This window comes from Panthera leo, chromosome D4 (genome assembly GCF_018350215.1).
Source record: "Panthera leo isolate Ple1 chromosome D4, P.leo_Ple1_pat1.1, whole genome shotgun sequence".
Taxonomy (NCBI): domain Eukaryota; kingdom Metazoa; phylum Chordata; class Mammalia; order Carnivora; family Felidae; genus Panthera; species Panthera leo.
In genome coordinates, this window is record NC_056691.1 from 43,635,831 (window position 1) to 43,660,370 (window position 24,540).

A 24,540-nucleotide genomic window follows, 5' to 3' on the forward strand; every position below is an offset into this window, starting at 1 on the left:
AATGTGAAAAAAGAAAAACCAAATCAAAAGAACAATTCAGAAGAAACCAAGACTAAACAGAAATGAAAACTTTTTTAATATTACAAATATTCTCAGGAAGATAAAAGATATTTAATCCAAGAAAATAACTTTATATTTTTAAAGGAACAATCATAATGAGAAATAGCCTATGGAGGGGCTCAATGGATTGACCGTCCGACTTTTGATTTTGGCTCAGGTCATGCTCTCACAGTCGTGGGACTAAGCCCCACATTGGGCTCCTCACTGAGTGTAAGCCTGCTTGAGATTCTCTCTCTCCTTCTGCCCCTCCGCCCTGCTCACATGCTCGCTCTCTCTCTCTCTCTCTCTCTCTCTCTCAAATAAAATTTTAAGGGGTACCTGCGTGGCTCAGTTAAGCATCCGACTTCGGCTCAGGTGCTGGGAAAACTGGAGAGCAACATGCAGAAGAATGAACCTGGACCACTTTCTTACACCATACATAAAAATAAACTCAAAATGGATGAAAGACCTAAATGTAAGACAGGAAGACATCAAAATCCTTGAGGAGAAAGCAGGCAAAAACCTCTGTAATCTTGGCCGCAGCAACTTCTTACTCAACACGTCTCTGAAGGCAAGGGAAACAAAAGCAAAAATGAATTACTGGGACCTCATCAAAATAAAAGCTAGTGCACAGCAAAGGAAAAAATCAGCAAAACTAAAAGGCAACCGACAGAATGGGAGAAGATATTTGCAAATGACATATCAGAAAAAGGGTTAGTATCCAAAATCTAAAAAGAAATTATCAAACTCAACATCCAAAAAATAAATAATCCACTGAAGAAATGGGCAAAAGACATGAATAGACGCTTCTCCAAGGAAGACATCCAGATGGCCAACCGACACATGAGAAAATGCTCACCATCACTCATCATCAGGGAAACACAAATCAAAACCACAATGAGATACCACCTCACACCTGTCAGAATGGCTAACATTAACAACTCAGGCAACAACAGATGTTGGCGAGGATGTGGAGAAAGAGGATGGATCTCCTTTGCATTGTTGGTGGGAATGCAAGCTGGTGCAGCCACTCTGGAAAACAGTATGGAGGTTTCTCAAAAAACCAAAAATAGAACTATCCTACGACCCAGTAATTGCACTACTAGGCATCTATCCAAGGGATACAGGTGTGCTGTTTCAAGGGACACATGCACCCCCATGTTTATAGCAGCACTATCAACAATAGCCAAAGTCTGGAAAGAGCCCAAATGTCCATTGATGGATGAATGGATAAAGAAGATGTGGTATATATATATATATATATATATATATATATATACACACATATATATATGTATGTATGTATATATATATATACACACACACATATATATATGTGTGTATATATATATATACACACATACATATATATATATATACACACATATATATATATATAATGGAGTATTACTCGGCAACCAAAAAGAATGAAATCTTGCCATTTGCAACTATGCGGATGGAACTGGAGGGTATTATGCTAAGTGAAATTAGTCAGAGAAAGACAAAAATCATTATGACTTCACTCATATAAGGATTTTAAGAGACAAAACAGATGAACATAAGGGAAGGGAAACAAAAACAATATAAAAACAAGGAGGGGGACAAAACAGAAGAGACTCATAAATATGGAGAACAAACTGAGGGTTATGGGAGGTTACTAACTAGGGGAATGGGCTAAATGGGTAGGGGGCACTAAGGAATCTACTCCCGAAATCATTGTTGCACTATATGCTAACTAACTTGGATGTAAATAAAAAATAAATAAAACTTTTAAAAAGAAGGTCACTACCTAATGCTACAAGGGTCAACTCGAAAGGAAGACATAAAAATTATGAATACATATACATACAACATTGAAGCACCTAAATATGTAAAACAAATATTAACGAACCTGAAAGGAGAAATTGATAGCAATACAATAATAGTAGGCTTCATGCCCTGCTTGCAATAATAGAACATCCAGATAGAAAAATCAGTAAAAAGTGGACTAGAACAGTGTGCAGCAAGCAGACATCTACACTATGGACCTAATAGACATCTACAAAATTCTTCACCCAGCAGCAGAATACACATTCCTCTCAAGTGTACTGGGGTAGATCACATGTTAGGTCACAAACAAGCCTTAACAAAGTTAAGATCAAAATCATACCATGTATCTCTTCTGATCACAATGAAATGAAACTAGGAGTCAATAACAGCAAGACAATGGAAAATGCATAAGTACACGGAAACTGAATAACACACTCTTGAATAAACACTGGGTCAAACGGGAAATCAAAAGGGAATTCAAAAACTATCTTGAGACAAATGAAAGCAAAACACAACTTACCAAACCTTATGTAGTGAAAGCAATACTAAGAGGGACGTTTATAGTGATAAACACGTATATTTAAAAAGATCTGAAATAAACAACCTACAGTGTCACACCTCAAGGAACTAGAAAAAAGAATAAACTAAACCAAGTTAGCAGAAGGAAAGAAAGAATAAAGATCAGAGCAGAAGTTAAACAAATAGAGAATAGGGGAGAAAAAGCAACAAAACTAAAAGTCGGGTTTTTTTGAAAAAATAAAACCGGCAAAAATAAAAAATTTAAAAAATTAAAAAAAAATAAAACCGGCACTTAGCTAGACTAAGAATAAAAGAAGACTCAAAATCAGAAATGAAAAAGGAGACATTACAATGCCTGTCTCAGAAACAAAAAAGGATCATTAGGGACTATTATGAACAATTATATTCATGCAAATTGGATGACCTAGAAGAAGTGGATAAATTCCTAGAAGCATACAACCTACCAAAGATGAATCAAGAAGAAATAGGAAGCCTGAACAGGACAGTAACAAATTATTAAGGAGGCTGAAGTAGCAATCAAATACCTCCCAACAAAGAAAAACCCAGGACCAGATGGTTTTACTGCTGAATATTACCAAAGACTCCAATAAGAATTAATACCAGTATTTCTTAAAATTTTCCAAGAAATAAAAGGAAAGGAAATACTTGCAAATTTATTTTATGAGTATCACCTTGATACCAAAGCCAGATAAAGACACCACTAGGGGAAAGGAAAAAAAAAAACAAAAAACAAAAACAAAACTATAGGCCAGTAGCTCTGATGAACACAGATGCAAAACCCCTCAATAAAATGCTAGCAAACCAAATTCATAAGCACGTCAAAAAGATTATACACCGTGACCAACTGTGATTTATTGCTGGGATGCAAAGTTATCTTCACATATGCAAATCAATCAATATGATATACCACATTAACAGAATGAAAGATAAAACCCACATGATGTTCTCAATAGGCGCCAAAAGAGCATTTGACAAAGTTCAACATCCATTTTTGATGAAAATGCTGAACAAAATAAGTGCAAAAGGAAATTTCCTCAACACAACAAAGGCCATTTGTGAAAAGTCACACCTAACATCATAAGCAATAGGGAAAAATTGAAAGCTTTTCCTCTAAGATCTGGTAGAAGGCAAGGATGCCCACTCTTGCTCCTTCTATTCAACAAAATACAGCCTGTACTAGCAAAAGCAATCAGAACAACAGCAACAAAAAAGGTGGGGGGGTATGGAATAAAAGGTATCCAAAGCAGAAATAAAGAAATAAAATTATCACTGTTTGCAGATGACATGATCCTCTATGTAGAAAACTCTAAAGACTTCACACACACACACACACACACAACACATTAGAACTAATAAATTTACTGAAATTGCAGAATACAAAATCAACATACAAAATGAGTTACACATTTTTTTTTCAAGTTGGCATCACACCTAGCACAGAGCCCAACACAGGACTTGAACTCATGACTCTGAGATCAAGACCCTGAGATTAAGAGTCAGACAATTTTTTTTAATGTTTATTTATTTTTGGGAGAGAGAGAGAGAGAAAGACAGAGCGTGAGCAGGGGAGGGGCAGTGAGAGGGAGACACAGAATCCAAAGCAGACTCCAGGCTCTGAGCTAACAGCAGAGAGCCCACTGCATGGCTGGAACCCACGAACCGTGAGATCATGACCTGAGCCAAAGTCAGACGCTTAACCGACTGAGCCACCCAGGCACCCCTCCCACCATTTAGTTTTAACCGACATTAATATTTTGTATAGATATCTGTTCTGTTGTCTTTTTTTTAATTATTTTTAATGTTTTTATTTATTTTTGAGAGAGAGAGAGCAAGCAAGCAGGGGAGGGGCAGAGAGTGAGAGAGACACAGAATGGGAAGCAGGCTCCAGGCTCTGAGCTGTCAGCACAGAGCCCAAGGCAGGGCTCGAACTCATGAACCCAGAGATCACGATATGAATGGAAGTCAGAAGCTCAACTGACTGAGCCACCCAGGTACCCTAAGAGTCAGACACTTAACTAGGCCACCTAGGCACCCCACCCTGAGGTGATGAATGTTAACTAAACTTATTGTGGTAATCATTCAGTGATATATACATATATCAAATCATTATGTTGTATGCCTAAAACTAATACAGTGTTATATGTCAAGTATATGTCAGTAAAACTAGGGGAAAATACCATCACCACAATCCAACATAAATACTAGAACCATTTAAATAAATTGAATGCTAAAAATAAAAAACGTTCAGCTTCTCCAAGAATTCAGCAGGAATTCTATTATTGATATATTTTAGCTAAAATCTATGTTACTATCTGCTTGTAGAATATGGTGTCAGAGAACATTCTTGGTGTTTCATAAAACTGAAAGTGTGTTAAGTTTAAACATAAAATCAAAATTAAATTTTAAAATTAAAAAAATGAAATGGTTTGTATATAGAATGAAATATCATTCAGCCTTTGAAAAGGAGATCCTGCCATTTCCAACAACAAGGATAAACCTGGATGACATTATGCTGAGTGAAATAAGCTAGAAGCAGAGAAAAAGCTGCCACGATCTCGATTATGTAGCATCTTAAAAAGACAAATACCTAGTAGCAGAGAGTAGAATGGTGGATAGCAGGCACAAGGAGGTGGAGGAAATGGGGAGATATTGGTCAAAGGGTACAAAGTTGCAGTTTTGTAGGATGAGTAAGTGTAGATCTCTAACCTACCACATGATGACAATATTATAGTTAGCAGTTAATACTCTATGGAACACTGAAAATGTGCTGAGAGGAGGTATCAGGTGCTCTCACCACATAGAAACAATTATATGTTAGTTGGACTAAGGTAACCATTTCATTCTATCAAATCATGTTGTACACCTTAAATATGTACAATTTAGGGGCGCCTGGGTGGCTCAGTCTATTAAGCGTCCCTCTCATTGGCTCAAGTCATGATCTCATGGTTGGTTGAGTTCGAGCCCCCCATCGGACTCTGTGCTGGCAGTGCGGAGCTTTCTTGGGATTCTCGCTCTCTCTCCTTCTCTCTCTCTAGTAAATAAACTTAAAATGTTTTTTTAATACATTTTAAAATAAGTACAATGTATATTTCGAAAAAATAGACAAATTGCATTGCATCATTCAATAGATGTGTAAGTTGGTGAGCTTCCGTTTACTCACTTGGAAACAGGGTTGTTTATTCATAGGGTTATCGTGAGGATTGAGCTACTGCACGGGTTCTACATAGTAATTTCCTAGAGTTTTGGAATTCTGAAGTCGGAGGTTACCAGAAAAGCAGTTGTGAGAAAGGGACTTGCTTCCAAGCGGAAAAGGCACTAGCTGGGAATCAGTACATCTCTCAATAGGGATTTACTACCATCCCACTGTGTGGCACTGGGCAGTCACTTGACTTCCCCAAGTCTCACTTTCCTCATCTGTAGTGTTCATTCGCCTTGCCCGGGTGCTCAGTAAACCAGGGAACCTGCGGAGGCCTCACTGGGCTGAGAGTCCGGCCCTCGTCCACTTCACCTGTCTTCAGCGGGGCCTAACCCACGCCCCCAAGCACACCGCGCTCTGAAAGCGAGCTGTGGCTGCTGGGGTGTTTCGGCCACCAGATGGCAGCATCCTCCCAACCGACCGCACGCGTACACCTTGCAACCCTAAACCCTATTTAAAAAGGAAAACGCGACACCGGAGTGCTGGGTTCCCCTTTCATTTTATCTTTCGGGGGTGCGCCCTGCTTGGTTTCATTAAAAGAGCAGCTTCTCAAAGCTCGTGGGGCTGTGACTGCGGAGCGCGGGCGCTCTCGCGAGATCGCCGCCGGAAGTGGGTGGCAGCCGGGACGCCGCGGCTCCGCTCTCCGGAAGGCGAGCTTTTCTGCGAAGCTTTGCAGCCGCCTCACCCAGGGCGCTTACCTCCGCGGAAGAGCTCGCCCCGCTGCGGCCTTTCCAGCCCAGATCGCTCGCTTTCTGCCTCCCCGACTGCACAGCTGCGCGGCCCGGCCTGCGGAGACCCCGCAAGCCCCGACCCCGCCCTCCCTCCGCGCTGCAGTTAGGCCGCGCCCTGAGGCCCAGTCCGCGGCGGCTCCGGCGGGTGATGCCAAATACAGCCATGAAGAAAAAGGTGCTGTTGATGGGGAAGAGCGGGTCGGGGAAGACCAGCATGCGCTCGATTATCTTTGCAAATTATATCGCTCGCGACACCCGGCGCCTAGGTGCCACCATTGATGTGGAGCACTCCCACGTCCGATTTCTAGGCAACCTGGTGCTCAACCTGTGGGACTGTGGCGGTCAGGACACCTTCATGGAAAATTACTTCACCAGCCAGCGAGACAACATTTTCCGTAATGTCGAGGTTTTGATTTACGTGTTTGACGTGGAGAGCCGCGAACTGGAAAAGGATATGCATTATTACCAGTCGTGTCTGGAGGCCATCCTCCAGAACTCTCCGGATGCCAAAATCTTCTGCCTGGTGCACAAAATGGATCTGGTTCAGGAGGATCAGCGTGACCTGATTTTTAAAGAGCGGGAGGAAGACCTGAGGCGTTTGTCTCGCCCACTGGAATGCGCTTGTTTTCGAACCTCCATCTGGGACGAAACGCTCTACAAAGCCTGGTCCAGTATCGTCTACCAGCTGATTCCCAATGTCCAGCAGCTGGAGATGAACCTAAGGAATTTTGCCCAAATTATCGAGGCGGACGAAGTCCTGCTGTTCGAGAGAGCTACGTTCTTGGTCATTTCCCATTACCAGTGCAAAGAGCAGCGTGACGTCCACCGGTTTGAGAAGATCAGCAACATCATTAAGCAGTTCAAGCTGAGCTGCAGTAAATTGGCCGCTTCCTTCCAGAGCATGGAAGTTCGGAATTCTAACTTCGCCGCTTTTATCGACATCTTCACATCGAACACGTACGTGATGGTTGTTATGTCGGATCCGTCGATCCCTTCTGCGGCTACCCTGATCAACATTCGCAATGCCAGGAAACACTTTGAGAAGCTTGAGAGAGTGGATGGGCCCAAGCACAGCCTCCTTATGCGTTGAATGTTGCCAAATGCTCTTTCAGAAAATGCTGAATTGCCTTCCCCCGCCCCCGCATCTTTTTTTTTTTTGTAATATTCATAATTGTCGTGTGCTTAAAAGTGGGCTTTGAAATGTGTGCTGCTTACTACTTCCATCTCTTTCTTCTCTACACCCCCCCCCCCCGCCCCGTCTTTAAACCTTGAACGCTATTTACTCAGCTATCCAGTAGACCTTCAAGATGGCCTTTCTGAAAAGTTGGTATGGTGTAACACTAAAGTAGGTGGTGTGTGTGCGTGTGCGTGTTCTGATTACCTGGTTATAATAGATATACACATTAAAGCCTTTACAGTATCTTCCTGTATTCCTTTCAAGATTGCAAAGATGGAATGTTACTATTTTATCAGCAAGGTATTAAAATGCATTTATAAATTCTTCTTGGCTTCGATCATGAATAAACATTCGCTGTTAGCAATTTAAAATACGGTCTTATTTGAAATAATTTGAAGGTGGTTAAAATGTAATGTAAACCTAAAGGTTCTGATTGCCCACAAGTGTCGCTTAACTGGTGAATTTAATTTTGTGATTGAGCTCCTGTCACTTTAGCGATATTTCGCACCAGCTGTAAGCACAGCAATTAAAGAGTAGGGGCTCTGAGGCTACACCACCTAAGTTGAGTTTATTGTCTCATTTGTAAAATGTGGGTAAGGCTAGCACTATTTATAGCATTCTTTAAAAAAAAAAAAAAAAAAAAAGAAACTTAACCTGGAAAGCTTTTAGAATGGTGCCTGACACTATGTTGTGTCAGCTGTGACTACTACCACCTGAGCCATTCTCTCTCTAACCGGCCCCCGATCACCTACTCCCAAATTACTAGACTGAAGCCTGGCTAAATAGCCCTTACTAAATGCCAGATATTCTTAAAATATTTGATGCGTATTTTCTTCTTTAATCCACACAACCTGGGGCAAATTACTTTTAATCTCTTAATAGGCAAGAAAATGGACATGACCTTATTAAGGTCATACAGCTGAACCCAAGCGGTATTGCAGACCTATCCCTGTCCTAACCATTACTCCCCACTACTTCATCCATTAACAGAAAAGTTAATCATAAAAATCCTAGATTTTCAATTGTACAATTGTATCTTCCATATAATCCAAATTTTACAGATGAAGTACGCCGCAGCCCAGTGAGTTAAGGGACTTCTCAATAGTGTTTCATTCACTACAGGCAAAATCACTTCCCCATCTTTATGTGGAAATTGGGTAATATTGAATCAGATTCTTAGATTACCAGTTTTTAGGAAAGGATTCCAAGGTTCCTAATTTGGACTGGCAATGCAGCATAGTGAAATCAGAAAACACTTAAAACATCCTATTCCAACTGCCTTTTAATGAAGTCTGAGTGTTTTAGAGCCAAGACACCTCCGATCAACTCCTCTCACCCCTCATTTTAGAAATGAAGCATTACCGGGGCACCTGGGTGGCTCAGTTGGTTAAGCGGCCGACTTCGGCTCAGGTCATGATCTCGCGGTCCATGAGTTTGAGCCCCGCGTCAGGCTCTATGCTGACAGCTCAGAGCCTGGAGCCTGTTTCGGATTCTGTGTCTCCCTCTCTCTGACCCTCCACCGTTTATGCTCTGTCTCTCTGTCTCATAAATAAACGTTAAAAAAAAATTAAAAAAAAAAAAAAAAAAAAAAGGAAGCATTACCTTTGTATACAGACATTAAATGTAAGTAATAGAGCTTTAGGATTTCCAAGGCTTTATAAACTTATTTTAACCCTTTATAGCAGCAGCTGTGGATGACAAAGTCCCTACCCATGAAGAGAAAGAAACTATTCAGATATAAGTTATTAAACTATTCTAATTGGGGCCTTTGGCAGTAAGTTAGTATAAAGACTCCAGATTTTAAAAACTCTTAAGGATAGATTTCCTTTTTAAAATCATTTTAAAATACACTTAGTAAATCTAATTAAAATGGCAGCAAAAAAAAAAAAACTTTTACCTGAATCACTGATCTCGTTTCTTTTGTTGATCAAGTTACTGATACACCTTTATTTAAAAATTTTTAGTTTATTTTTGAGAGAGAGAGAGAGAGAGAGACACAATGCAAGAGGGGGGAGGTGCAGAGAGAGAGAGGGAGACACAATCTGAAAGAGGATCCAGGCTCTGAGCTGTCAGCACAGAGCCCAAAGCGGGCTCAAACTCCAGAACCATAAAATCATGACCTGAGCTGAAGTCAGACCCTTAACCAACTGAGCCACCCAGGCACCCTTCTGATTTATATGTGATCATCTTAGGATTTGCGGGGCATGGTTCTTTGATATTATATAGGAAATTCCAGAGCCAGGTGGTATAATATTGAGTGTTTATTCAAGACTATAGTAAGAACATAGTTACAAATAGTCCCATAGAGGACTCACAAATATTTTAAATTTAGCATGTGGACTTGACTTTCACGGTGCATAAGGAGAAAGAGGAACTATTTATCTGCAACATAATGTGAAAGAGAATTTTACCTTTGCAAGTACTTTTGCATTAAAGAAAATGTCCTTAAATATTTATTTAGTTTAGTATACTAAGAGTAGGGGAAAAAAAAAAAAGGTTTCCTTTATAAAAGTCTCAAGAATTCCTGTGGTTTTTTTTTTTTTCCTTTAGATAAAACTGACTTAATAGATGATGGTAAGGGATCATTTCAAAATACTTGTATTTTTTTTTCATTAAATTCCCCCAAAATGTCTTTTTTAGTCTCAAATACTTATTCCATTTGACTGATAACATTTTTCATGTTAAACATTACATGCTTGTCCTCTTTAAACATTTAAAACAACTAGGACAAAATATTAAGACGTATTGTCATTCATTACTAAAGTTTCAAGTTGACATAGAAGTCAATTTACACACCTTTATCTTACAAATTAATAGCGAATAAAACAAGGTACGTTCTGTATAACCTATGAATGTAATGAGAAAAGGTACATTTACAGCAATAAAGTCTTTACCATTTTAATTTAATTTACATAGGCAAAGAAAACAATTCCAATACTTCAGTATTTGCGAAAGATGATCCATGGCCCTTGAGGATATGTATGTGTGGACACACAACTCCTACATCTACATAGGTATATATGTCTATATGTATATAATCTGTTATGACTGAGAAGATCACATACAACCATAAAATATGATAAAAGCATTGTGAAAAATACTAAATGAATAAAAGATAAACCATAGACTGCAGAGAAGGGGTAAGCCCATGAATATGGAAGGGATAGATTAGACTTAAAGGTGAAAGTAAGATTTGTTCTGAGCCCTAAAAGACAGCTGTAATTGTGAATTAAGATTTCTAAAGGCCCATGCTCACCAACTCATTTCAGAAGTAAAAAAATAGGAAACGATAGTGGAAGGGGGAGTAGAGGAACCTACATAGAGAACCTTATATGCCTGTAAAATTGAACTCTATCCTGGAATTGACAATAAACCATGAATGAAATTTTAAACTAAGTGATCAAAACAGTCCCTTAAGGTCAAAAGGTAGCTATGCAGGCAATACTGGATAAAGAAGCTGAAGTCATAACCACAATGGTTTAGCAGAAAAGATAGATCTGAGATATTTTTTATACTACTGGCATATAAAGAAAGGACAGAAAAGAATGCCAAAACTCCCAACCTATCACAGGTCTGACTTAATGTGGTTTTTGTAAACCCATACTGTTCCAGAGATATTTTGTTCTTTTGATTCTCAGTAATTAAGGACCTCTGACCCTTAATGGTGAATTTGAGTTTCCTTATTAGTTAACCTCTAAAGCAGTACATATGTAATAACATACCTGCTTTTTTAAAGTACCCCAAGGCTAAATGTGACTCTACCCCCTAGCAGTGGTTCTCAATCTTTTTATTGAGCCTAAGAATTACCAGGGAAGCATATTCAAAATGTAGATTCTTAATCCCCATTTAAGACCTACAGACCCTCCAGTTTTTAGGTTCTCAGATGATTCCTTGAGTCCATCTTAGACAAGTCATTTAAGCTCCCTACCTTCAGTATCTTTGTAAAATAGGTATAATAATCTCTATCTTACAGTTAAGAGTTATGACAATTAAATGAAACAATATGTATTATGTCTAGGAATGGCCCTGGCACCTTGTAGATGCTAATATGATAGGCCTACCTCCAACCTACCATGTTAATTTTGGATTTACAGGTTAGTGCATTTTCTTAGGGCACACTATAGAAGAGTTTCCCAGCAGACCTACAGTCACTGATTGTTGTATTAATAAAAGAATATAGCACCTTAGAAGCTGTCCTTCCTCTTTCTTTTCCACAGCAAATAAGGCAGTTATATATGCTTTTCTTCTGTCTTTTCTCACAAAAAGACTGGCCTTCAAATTGGGATCAAACAACTCAGAAAAGGCCAAAGTGAGTGAAGAAAGATGAACAATTAAGCCCATCTACTTCCAGAACTCCCCCCTTCAACTTAATCTCCTCTCCTCTACAGTTTCTTGACAAATGAACAAGGTTTTTAATGCTTAAGAGTTGGGGCTAGACAGGGTACCGTAAGTGCTATCACCTTTCCAGTGCGTGCTCATTCCTCCTGGTTCACAGAGGCCAATGGCATACATACACTTGGATGGTAGAGATAAGCCATTTTCCCAGCCGGAGGGCATGACAGAGTTGAGGGAGGTTACTGAACCAGTGGCCACACATCTGATTCCCCACTCAGTCCAGAAGATCAACAGGCCAACCCCTGTTGCCATATTGTTTATCCTGGCCTTTTAGTTATTTCCAGAAGGTCTTGTAGTATATTAAGGAAAGAAAATAGGGTCAAATCCTAGCTTCACCACCAACTTAACTGTGTAACTAAGCAAGCACCCCAAATTCAGTTTTCTCAAGTTATTTTGAGGTTATTCATAGGCAGTGGGAAAATGATGGTTTTTGAGAAGTAACACAATCAAAATTAGCTCCTTTCCCTAAAAACCATGCCCCCCACAAATAAACCAACAATAAACAGAGACTAATAAATTTTTTAATTTACATCTTTTGTTAAAATATAAAACTAGGGGTTAAATTCTCAAAGTCTAAATTAGACTAAATATAAATCTGCTGCAAACCCATTGAATGGATTTATAGTGTGACAGTGTTCCTTAAAAGTGTCTAGTCGTCTTCCATCATTTTCCATTTATCTAAATTCATTCTGCCCCAGTCTTCACTTATCATCACATACATTTTATTCCATCAAACATTTTCCAGGACCAACCTACTTAAATAATCACTAAGCCTGCTTAGAGCTTTTCCAAACTTAAATTTTCCTCACCTTGACTACACATCCCAGGGCACTACTTTTCTCACTTTTTTTGGTTAGTACTATAATGTTCCATAAAGAAACAATAAAAGCTCTCTATTTCCCTAAAATGAAAGGTCAGTATATTCAATGGCTATTATGTTAACCACTTAATACAAGTATATCAAAAACCACTCATGTTTATGTTAATCAACTGAAATTATAGCATAATAAATTAAACTACTATTTGCTATTTACTTAACGCTTACAAATTATTCAAGGAATCAAAATGGTTTCATATAACTTGAGGTCTGCTTCCCTTCACAAATACTTCACATTTAAACCCCATATCCATACAAAGAGAAAATCCAAAGATCTCTTTACCTAAAAACTAATGTTTGCTAAAAGGCATTATTTAGGATTTTCAGGCCTTGAAAGAAGAGTTACACTTCCAACGTGTATTTAAATTATAAACCAGTTTTGATCCTGTGACACTGCTTGAAATGTAAGTACGTCATAGTTGAATTAACTGGGCTTCTGCTTTCATCTTTTCAAGTCTGATGGAGATTTGTTTCATCAAGGCTCTTATTCAAGACTTCTTCTGCAAAATTGATTTTAAAAACAGAAAATGGTAAGTAAACATTCATTACAAAGAAAAAATTAAATAGGACAGATTCTAAGTAATGGCAAATTTCAGTCTTCTTAAATAAAAAGTTCACATGCAATACTTACCTATGATGGAAATTAACATTCTCACTGCAATACCTTTCCTCACAGAGTATCAATATATCCCTCTAAGAATACTTTTCAATATATGAGTGTTTAATTATCATTGGCAAACACAGTGATGTATAATGACTCTATATCACCAGATCTACATTTGCTCTAACATGCTTTAAGATTAGGGTTGTTTTTCTTTTTAAATCTTTATGATGACAATTTTTTTTTAAGTTTATTTATTTTGGGAAAGAGAGAGCAAGAGAGCACTCAGGAAGGAGAGGGGCAGAGAGACAGGGAGAGAGAGAATATCCAAGCAGGCTCTGCACTGTCAGCGCAGAGCCCGGCGCAGGGCTCAAACAAAAAAGCATGAGATCATGATCTGAGCTGAGATCAAGAGTCGGACATTTAACCGACTAAGCCACCCAGGCGCCCCAATGATGACAATTTTCAAATATACAAAAGTCAAGAGAATTATGATTAGTCCAGCTTCAATTATTATTAATGCTGTTATGGGTTGAACTGTGTCCCCCCAAAATATGAAGTCTCCTCTCATCCAAGTCGAAGGAACAGAGAGCATATTTTGTCACATTCACAATAAAGGTCCTGTAGCATTCACTGCATACTACTGTTAGAAGTTGAGAGAAAACGTCAAGAAGTCAATATGCACAGGTCTAGTTAAATCTTACCTTTTAAGTTAGGTAGAAGTTCTCCAAAACTACATGGTACTGTGGTTCTCAATCTTTGTTCCACTGGAGAAAACTTAATTAGTGGTGAAAGAGACTGTTTTCTTTCACCAAGGGACATGCGTAAAGATGGTTTTGTATAGTCAGTGTGCAAATCATGACTGTTCAAAAAGTCAAGCATATCATCTGTTTGCAGGTTTCTGGGAGTAGGGCTCAATTCTGGTTTGTGTCTTTCAAGTGTTTCAGGATTGGAAAAGTCAGTTTCTTCTCTTTTCTTGGACAGAGATTTTTTCAGAGCTTCATATCTACGGCAAATAGTCTGTAAATTAAAGTCTGATTCTGGAGTAGTCGGTCTTTCTCCCACAACATCCTCGGGAAAAATGCCACTGTGCACAGGACTATCTGGTTCCAGTTTAAAATTGGCCTCTGTACTACTGGAGCTATTAAGACTTAAGTGACCAACTTCTTCTGGAAGAGTTTCATGTAATATGCCAAAATCAACATCCTTTAAACTTGTGGAACTAATTCCACTTGATACTTGAAAAGAGTCCCATAACAGACTTTTATGCACGAAAGGTTCTTTGTAAGAAGCTTTTGAGTGGTCTGCTATTTTAACATGTTCCTCTTCACTGCTGCCCATCACAACTCTCCTATTACCTACAGCAGGGGAGAATGTCTCTGTTTGGCTAGTTTCTAAAAGCTTGTTCTGTAACGCTGCACACTCCAAACCTTGCTTGTACATTATTTTCTTGTTTAACACATCTGACTGATGCTGTGTTGACAGTCCACCAATGTGACTGGTCCCCGCATGTTTCTGAGGCACACACTTGAGGCAATCGGAAACAACTTTCTCTTCAGGCAAATGGAAATGGCTAGAATCAGATACAGAGGTTGCTGAGAGAAAACTGGTCCTGCTAAATTCTCTTTGATTATGCAACACAGGTAAGGATTCTGGTGATATTTCTCTATCTTCGGTATCCATCTGTATTAGTTCTGTACTTCTGTTACCTTCCATTTCCACAGCTTTTCTCCATGAGCTCCTAATTTCGCTTACTAATTAAATGAAAGGGGAAAGAACGCAATTTACTAATATTCCCAAACAGAGCATGCAATTAAAAATTTCATTTCTAGTGGTCAATATAAACCTACTGACTACACTATATGTTCCACAGATATGCCCACTGGATGACAAGACTCCACAACAAACCAAAGAACAACAACATCAAAGAATTCCTTATCCAACTGATCACACATAAATAACAAAAACTGTCCCTGAAATGTGCATATATTTGCACACAGCACATAGAAATTATATACATTAAAAAGATTTTCTGGGATGCCTGGGTGGCTCAGTCAGTTAAGTGTCCAACTCCTCATTTCGGCCCAGGTCATGATCTCACAGCTCGGGAGGTTGGGCTCTGCACTGACAGAGGGGAGCCTGCTTGGGATTCTCTCTCCCTCTTTCTCTCTGCCCCTCTCCCTCTCACACATGTGCACGCTCTCTCTCAAAATAAATAAACTGTAAATAAATAAAAATAAAAAGATATTTTCTTGTCCATCTAGGCCAGGGTTCAGCAAATTTTTTCTGAAAAGGGCAGATAGAGAAAAAAAAAATGAAAAGGGCAGATAGTAATATTTTAGCCTTTGCAGGCCATCGGTCTGTGGCAACTACTCAACTCTGCCACTATAACATGAAAGTAACCATAAACAATATGGTGACAAATCCGCAAGGCTGTGTTCAATGTAACTTTATTTACAAAACACACAGGGCAAGCTAGATTTGGTTCACAGGCTGTAGTTTGCTGACCACTGATCTAGGCTGTGGCCAGGTTCAACCTGAACTGAATCAAGTTAACTTTGAATATGTCATTTCTAGCAGCAAAATGGAAATTTTATTTAATTCAACTAGGATGATGTGCCTTCATATGGACAACAATATCAGAATTTTGCCAACAGAGATTATAGGTTATAAGAAAAAAGTACTGGGCAGTCTAGCTAGCTTGGAAGGGGTAGAAAAGATTTCTATACACACAATTTTTGGCTGATGCTGCTGACTGGAAGGACTTAGCCTATATACTCTATAAATGTTGATCGCAGGTCAGATGTGGAGGCAGAGGGTGTTTTAAAAATGCTCAACTGAAGTATTTTCCAGGAAAGAGCTAAGTAAAACAACAAAAGCAAAACTGTAGAGTATCAGGGCATCATAATACTGCTTACAAATTGCCGTATCAGTGAGAACACCCACACTTAATACTTCAATAAAAGTCCCTTACATCAAAACAAATTAAGAGCCATTGCCACTAAACTGAAAGACACAGAAAAATTTTATTTGTTTCTCCCTACCCCCTAGAAAATAAATTTAAAGTGAGTTTCTAGATGATATGTTAGATCTGGTTCTAACAGTAATGTCTGAGAAAGAAAATAAGTGACAGAAATCATTATAACTTACTCAAATTTTCTGGCGTTCGGGGAATTTGGTTCCTTGTTAAGAATGGATTAGAAACTAGAGTATCAATTAGTTCCTGTAATTTTAGTTCTTTTCCTTTAGAGGGCTGTGGTGAGTCAGATAAAACTGCCCTCGCAACCTAAAACAGAAAAGGTAAAGCAAAAATTACCACAGTCACTGGTAGAATGCAACAAAAGCCCTGATGAGAACAAATCAGCACCTGATGGTTAGCAACCCCTCCAAGAGCAGTTGGCATGAAAAGCCACTCAAAAACGTAGCTCCCAAATCCTCTATATAGTCTGCTAGGCATGACCCTATAAGGTGAAACCAAATACAAAACTGTTTCCTCCCTCCTTAACTGGATATCCCATATAAAGGAAAGAAAAAGCAAAAATCTTTATACCTGAGAAGACTTAGAGGTAATTCTAACTACACAGTGACCTAAGCTACTATCTGCCACATCTTTGAACTTGACAATTCTGTATTTGCCAAAATTACTAGGTTTAAAGCAAGCAGATTTTTCTTATTTATAATCCGTTTGCACAATAACACTTCTAACAAATAAAATACTCCTGGACAATATACCTCTTTGCCAGAAACCTCATTACCAGACATAAACTAGTAAACAAGGCATAGAAATACATTCTGAAATAGAGAAAAGAAAGTATACAGTATGAAAACAGAACTCTAGGGGATTTACTACTAAGCATAGTTTTCGTCCTTCTACTTTGTATATATTTCAAAAGTGATCAAATGCATCATTGCTCATGATGTCGGTTTTTCCTGACAACAGACTTTTCACTGGCAATGCTCAGTAGTAATACTGTACTATTTACTGCAGAAAGTTTATGCAAATGCTCAAGTCATTCTCTAATGTTATTTTTATTACGTTTCCCACAACATCGCTAAGCACTGTTTGAATTTGATTAAGCAGCCAGAAAATAATCAGCTACTTTATATTTCTGGAGACTGTGAGAAAAATTTGGTTTGGTGCATATTGATTCAGGTATTGGAGTTCCATCCTTTATCTCAATCTTGATGCATTTAATTACTTTTTAAATATCTAGAAAGTAGAAAGACAAAAACTATGCTTAGAGATAATAATGATACTGCATAGTCTTTGTTCTAATATTAAAAAAAAGAGGAAGCTTGGCTAAGCAACAGACATTTAGATTATCTTAATAGAACATAATCATTGGGTGTATTTATCTAACAATTTACGTAATGATTGATTCCAAAAACATCACACATGTATTATTTTTCTACTTTTAGAGATATTTATAGACTGGGACATGGGTTCTCAACCACGGATATAATCCTACTAAGTTTATATCTACGTCTACTTTTTGGGAGGACCAATTTGCTTTAAACATGATTTTCATTATCTGTGCCCTCCTTTCCCAAATTAACCCCAGTTAATCAATAATTATAACTTCTTTTACAATCTCAACGCCAATGAGAAAATAATAGATATTTCAGTACACTCATTACAATCTTTTTCTAACCTCTTCTACCATATGATCCTGCTCTTTTTGGAACGGATCACTATTTTTAGCTGGCAGAGACCCTGCAAATGCAGTATTCTCTGTATTTCTTGCAGTATTTGATAATGAAGAGCCTTCCATTTCAAATTTTGGTGTTTCCTTAGAAGGTGTTTCATTTCCTTCTCTAGGAGTTCTTATCTTCATGTCCTGAAGAAAACAGACATGGAATAATAATAATTATGGCTGATCTTCATTAGAGGTTCTTGAGTTATCATGGTCAGTGGCACAATTAAAAAATTTCAATATTCCCACTTAGAGGCAATAGGAAATGCGTAAATACAAATTGGGATATCAACAAAAATAATATTTTATCATAAGTTAGTACAGCCAAAATTACTTAAAAATTGTTTTAAAATATACCTTTTCAAGCAATCTAACACTGTTTCTACCCGGTGATGAAACTGGCTGCAACAGGAAAGAAGCAGGTCTAAAGGAAAAAAGGATATCAAATCCAAGTTATACACAGGAAAGAATTCCATTCACTTGCTATATCTGAATAATCTACAGAAATTGTCTGCCCCGTATCTGTCCGTTACGATTTCCCTCAATTCGTCCCGGTCATCAAAAGGCAGTTTATTCTAGGGAGGTACAGTGACAATCAGAGCAGTACTTCAGCCCCATTTGTGTATCAGCCTCCCAAATGGTGAACATCTTCCTTAACCACTACGTATTTTAAATCAACATTTTTTACAAGGTTGAATGACTTGATGAACACTCAAAAACTTGAGTACACGGTATAAACAAATTCAACTAACTAGAACTGCATCATTACATTACCTTTAGGCTTCAGATCACAGAATTTCATTGTACCAGAGACTTTGTGATTTTGATACTTTGTGTCCAAAATCAATTCCTCTTATGCTGACTCTTGCTCTATAGCATGTATGTTAGTTATAGTAAAGTCATAAGGTTAATCCGTTTGTTTGCTGGATTCTACATATAGCATTCCTTACTATCTTAGATTCTCTTGCCCCTTTGGACAAAATAAAACCTCACACATCAATTACAAAACAAGTTATTAAGTTTTTAAAGCCTTCAAAGCAATTATAACTTGATCTTGAAAGAACTTTCAAAGTCAATCATGGGTATGCTCACTGGTCAAAGCTTTTCTACTCTAAGTAATACAAAAGGCAAGATGACCTGAGAGACCACTTTCAACCTCAAGCATGTCGGTTCTTTGCTTTCTTTTCACGGCTAGTACAAAATTAACAGCTTTAAAACATTTTATGTAACAGCAAATTTGCTTTTTCAAACTTTTTCAACTATGTGCTTCTTAGAATTGTTATCTACCTTCCAAACATAATTCAAGATCACTGAAACTGTTTAAGGCTCAATTTTGCCTCAACAGGATATAATCTAGATGTCAAAGGAAAAATTAATCATCTACGATGATTTTATCTAAATTTTCCTAAAACTTTAACATTAAAATGATCAAAAAGCCCTCTGAGGCAGGACCAGCGATCTAAGATGCCACTAAGACGCCACCACGAGATTGTGAGCTCCTGGAGGACAAAGACTATGTCTTTCCAAAGGTTATTCCCACAAACTGGTACTTGGCAGTACAATACATGTTTGTAACTAATTGATGGATTGACTGAATCAATGAATAAATGTCACCTGAGCAAGAGGCTCTATAGATTTATGCCACCAAATTTTATTTGGATCATTCTTACAGAGCCTCATTAAAAAACAAAATGGACACCTATTCTCTAGCTTCTCTCTCATTTCTGAATTGGCAACATGCAATCAGCCCTACTAACATCTCAATCCAAGCCAACATGAAAGCAGCCCTGGCTCAATCCTTACTCTCCATCCACCTGCCATGCCAAAACCGAGGCCCATAAAATCCTGTAATAGATAAAGAGAGATGGTGTTGATCCCACTGCGGGATTCTATCCTAAGGAAAGAGTACTTCCAAAAGAAAATAAGAAACAACATGCTTTTTACAGTAAAAAAAAATTTAAGGAAAATCTGAAAGTCTAAAAATAAATGAGGGGTGCCTGGGTGGCTCAGTCAGTTAAGTGTCCGACTTCAGCTCAGGTCATGATCTCACAGTCCATGAGTTTGAGCCCCGCGTCAGGCTCTGTGCTGACAGCCCAGAGCCTGGAGGCTGCTTCAGATTCTCTCTCTCTCTCTCTCTCTCTCTCTCTGCCCTTCCCCTGCTCGCACTGTCTCTTTCAAAAATAAACATTAAAAAAAAAATTTAAAAATACATGAAATGTTACAAAGCCTTTGTAAGTGAAAAATGGTAATATAAAGAAAACATATATACATATACTAAAAAACTATACTTATATTAGTGTTTAGAAAATTTTGATTAGAATTAAATTTATGTATGTTTGTAAATAAAGCTCAAAAAACAACTTGGGAAGAAAGTCTGACAAGTAATTTGTTAGAAATTTTAGCTAATTGGAGCGCCTGGGTGACTCGGTTAAGCATCCAACTTCAGCTCAGGTCATGATCGTGTGGTTCTTGAGTTAGAGCCCAGCACTGGGCTCGCTGCTGTCAGCACAGAGCCTGCTTCTGATCCTCTGTCTCCCTCTCTCTGCCCCTCCCTCACTCACTCTCTCTCTCTCTCTCAAAAACAAACATTTTTTTAAAAAAGAAATTTCAGCTAATTATTTCTCATTTTTATTTTGTTGTTATGATATATCTACAATTAAAGAAATAACAAACAGAAATTATAAAAAGAGAAAGGAAATTAGAATTCGGTTTCTAAGACTAAAGATATTTAGTTGGCATTCAGGCAAGATCGTACTGCCCCATCTCTGAAATGCAATAAAGGAGAAACTGAAGAGGTTAAAGGTCTAGGTCTAAAAGTGCATCACCACACTAGAAATATCATGGAACCCTCCCTTCCAGAAACCACTGCAAAGAAAGGTAGTGTCCACAATTACAGCGAAGGTATCACCAATCAATGGATTCTGGGTTTAAGTATAGTGAAGCCTCCATCAGCTCACTCTGATCAAAAACAACCATGAGACTTATGGAGAACATTACTGATATTTTGGTACCTGTGGGTGACAATCACATGTGAAGGGGCTAATAACTTATGCTAAAAACTACATTCTTTCCACACTTTTTAATGGAATAGTTGTATTGTTCATATCCACATATGAATTTCCAATTAACTACTTCGATACTGACCTAAGATACCACTACAAACAACAGCTGAACTTCACGTAAGAAAAGGGTATTATTAGGGGTGACTGGCTGGCTCAGTCTGTGGAGTGTGCAGCTCTTGCTCTCAGGGTTGTGAGTTCAAGACCCATGTGGGGTGTGGATATTACTTAGAAAAATAAAATAAAATCGTAAAAAACAGGGGGTATTATTTTAAGTACAGTCCACCTACATTACACATTACTAATGAAACATTTTATTACAAAACACCTTTACAGTAAAGAATTCTAAGCAATAAGCTTATTTACACATGACTCAACTCTTCTCCTTTCTTCTGTTCTGCTATCAGGCAGTAATAATCATTCATATACTATTAAGCATTTATCCCTCACCACCAAAAGCCTCCCCTTACACTTCCCTTCAATATCCCAAACCTTCTATTACAATTAAGTATCCCAAGGGGCACCTGGGTGGCTCAGTCAAATGACCAACTTCAAGTCAGGTCACAATCTCACAGTTCATGGTTCAAGCCCCACATGGGGCTCTGTGTTGACAGCTCAGAGCCTAGAAACTCTTTCAGATTCTGTGTCTCCCTCTCTCTCTACCCCTCCCGGACTCACACTCTCTCTCTAAAATAAATATAACAGTTTTTAAAAAAAATTAAAGGAGCACCTGGGTGGCTCAATCAGTTAAGCATCTGACCTCGGCTCAGGTCATGAACTCGGGGTTCATGAGTTTGAGCCCTGCATCGGGCTCTGTGCTGACAGCTCAGAGCCTGGAGCCTGCATCAGATTCTGTGTCTCCCTCTCTCTCTCTGCTTCTCCCCTGCTCATGCTCTGTCTGTCTGTCTCTCTCAAAAATAAACATTAAAAAAAAATTAAGTATCAAAGATGAGCTTGGGGAGCCTTGGTGGCTCAGCTGCTTGAGCATCAAGTTCTGGATTTCAGCTCAGGTCATAACCTCCACGTTAGACTCCATGCTGAGCGTGGAGCATGCTTAAGATTCTCTCTCCCTCTGCCCCTCTCCCCCGCTTACTCTCTCTAAAAAAAATTGAAATAAAATAAATAAAATTTAAAGAGATGAGCATGGAAGAGGATAAATCTGGAAATCAAAGTGTATTTAGGGGTTCCTGGGTGGCTCAGCTGGTTAAGCATCCAACTCCTGATCTCGGCTCAGGTCATGATCTCACAGTTTCGTGGGTTCAAGCACTACATCAGGCTCTGCACTGGGGATTCTCTCTCTCTCCCTCTCTGCCATTCCACTGCTCGCGTGCTCTCTCTCTCAAAATAAACATTTTTTTTTTAAGTGTATTTAATACAATCTCTTTTCCTATTCTAAGTGATTTCCATCTAAACTAAATTCTTAGGAGCTAAGTGTCTGGCTCTTGTAGAATTCTGATAGTGTATCTTAGTACAAAATTCTACTTCAAGAAAGAATCTTGAGGGATGCATACGTGGTTCAATCGGTTGTGTATCCAACTCTTGCTTTTGGCTCAGGTCATGATCTCATGGCCATGGGATCAAGCCCCGCTGGAATATGTTTAGGATTCTCTCTCAGAGCACCTCGGTGGTTCAGCCAATTAAGCATCTGACTTCAGCTCAGGTCATGATCTCACAGCTTGTGGGTTCAAGCCCTACATTGACCTCTGCACTGATAGCATAGAGCCTGCTTCAGATCCTCTGTCTCTCTCTCTCTCTCTCTCTCTCTCTCTCTGCCTCTCCCCAGCTCGTGCACACATGCTCTCTCTCTCTCTCTCTCTCTCTCTCAAAAATAAAAACATTAAAAAAGAAAAAAGATTCCCACTCTCTCCTTCTGCCCCTCCACTGCTCATGAAGTGCACGTGCGCTCTCTCTCCAAAAAAAAAAGAATCTTGAAGTTCAATGAATTCAATGGAGTTCATAAATAAAATCCTATCTATGAATCAATCTACTAACTCCATCAATCTTTATTTAGCCCCTTAAGGTCCCAGCAAGTGACCTTAATCAAATATTTCATTTGCTCTCTCAAGGAAAGAGAAACCAAAAACATAATTGAGATTGGGAAGCATCAACTATTCCCCTCTAGCATGCTTAGGGAGTAAAATAGAGAAGCCCAATAACATCACTATCTCTTCAATGTCAAATCTCCACAATAGATTGCACTATTTTTCTTAAGGTACTCCAAGAATCAACATCATATCCAGATCTAAGAATAAAAAAATAAATCTTCCACAAGAAATCCTGACCTTCTGTGAATCGGGAAATTACTGCCAAGCAAACTGCCAATAGCTCTATTTCACATATAATCTGACTCTTGTTACGGTGTTTCAGTTTATTAACTTATTAAAAGTATACAGAATGAAGAAGACTTCAATTAACATATAAGTTTTGACTCTTGTTATGGTGTTTCAACTATTAACCTACTTAGAGTATACAGAATGAAGAGAGCTTCAATTCATTTAAAATTTAGAATTTTCTTTTAGAATTATCCTAAGTAATTTGTTTCCATAACTGTGCCTCAATTATATGGGGAAACTGGACTGAAAGACCCCTATTTAGATCAAAGGGTAGTCAGAAAACAAAAAACTTTAATATAACAAACCAGTTGAGTATGCCTGTGTTTGATTGCCACTTAATAATGCTTAGTGTCAATAAAGATTAAATATATTCCCCAGGTAGACTACATACATTTAGAAATTTTTGCTTATATAATTTGGCATCTGTTTTAAGAGCCAAAATGAGATAATAAAGAAAACAGGCAATAAAAAAAATTAAGAATACTCCTGAAGGATGTTCTAATAAACAAAAGTTTAGTTTTCTTCACATGTTAAATTTTGGGATTAGAGTGAATCAGAAGTCTTCCCTTTTTTTTTTTTGTTTTGAGAGACAAAAAGCAAGGGAGAGGGACAAAGGGAGAGAGAGAATCTTTTTTCTTTCTTTCTTTTTTTTTTTTAATGTTTATTTGTTTTTGAGAGAGACAGAGCACAAGAGGGGAAGGGCAGAGAGAGATAGAGGGAGACACAGAACCCAAAGCAGGCTCCAGGCTCTGAGTTGTTAGCACAGAGCCCAACACAGCACTTGATTCATGAACCTTGAGATCATGACTTCAGCCAAAGTTGGACATTCAATCGACTGAGCTACCCAGGCTCTCCAGGAGAGAGAGAATCTTAAGCGGGTTCCATGCTCAGCAGGGAGCCCAACACAGGGCTCAATCCCACCACCCTAAGGATCATGACCTGAGCTGAAATCAAGATTGGATGCTCAACTGACTGAGCCACCCAGGTGCCCCTTCCTTTTTTTTTAAAGCATGGAACTCTGTTTATCAAATGGCATATAAAACCCTCAATATATAATACACATAAAAAACTATTTGCTCAGGTTGAAGT

The 24,540-nt window shown here is 38.4% G+C and overlaps 2 protein-coding genes and 1 non-coding gene across 3 annotated transcripts in view; 1 reads left to right on the forward strand and 2 right to left on the reverse strand.

Annotated features, from left to right (window-relative positions):
- Nucleotides 1-6,225: 6,225 nt before the first annotated feature.
- RRAGA (Ras related GTP binding A) lies at nucleotides 6,226-7,818 on the forward strand. The gene has a single exon (XM_042913818.1). It carries the CDS (start codon nucleotides 6,464-6,466, stop codon nucleotides 7,403-7,405), a length of 942 nt encoding a protein of 313 aa, XP_042769752.1. The 5' UTR covers nucleotides 6,226-6,463; the 3' UTR covers nucleotides 7,406-7,818.
- Nucleotides 7,819-9,731: 1,913 nt separating this feature from the next.
- HAUS6 (HAUS augmin like complex subunit 6) overlaps nucleotides 9,732-24,540 on the reverse strand; it is a 38,028-nt gene continuing 23,219 nt past the window's right edge. Inside the window, exons 13-17 of the mRNA XM_042912650.1 lie at nucleotides 18,417-18,483; nucleotides 18,018-18,203; nucleotides 16,516-16,651; nucleotides 14,070-15,119; nucleotides 9,732-13,264 (exon numbers count right to left, since the gene is read on the reverse strand). Coding sequence (XP_042768584.1) covers nucleotides 13,215-13,264; nucleotides 14,070-15,119; nucleotides 16,516-16,651; nucleotides 18,018-18,203; nucleotides 18,417-18,483 — 1,489 coding nt within the window. The 3' untranslated portion in view covers nucleotides 9,732-13,214. The remainder of the gene's footprint in view (nucleotides 13,265-14,069; nucleotides 15,120-16,515; nucleotides 16,652-18,017; nucleotides 18,204-18,416; nucleotides 18,484-24,540) is intronic.
- LOC122205732 lies at nucleotides 18,565-18,695 on the reverse strand. Its single transcript, XR_006196234.1, has one exon.

Bases quoted from the DNA above. Each gene is read 5' to 3' on its own strand.
- RRAGA (XM_042913818.1), top strand. From the start codon at position 6,464: ATGCCAAATACAGCCATGAAGAAAAAGGTGCTGTTGATGGGGAAGAGC.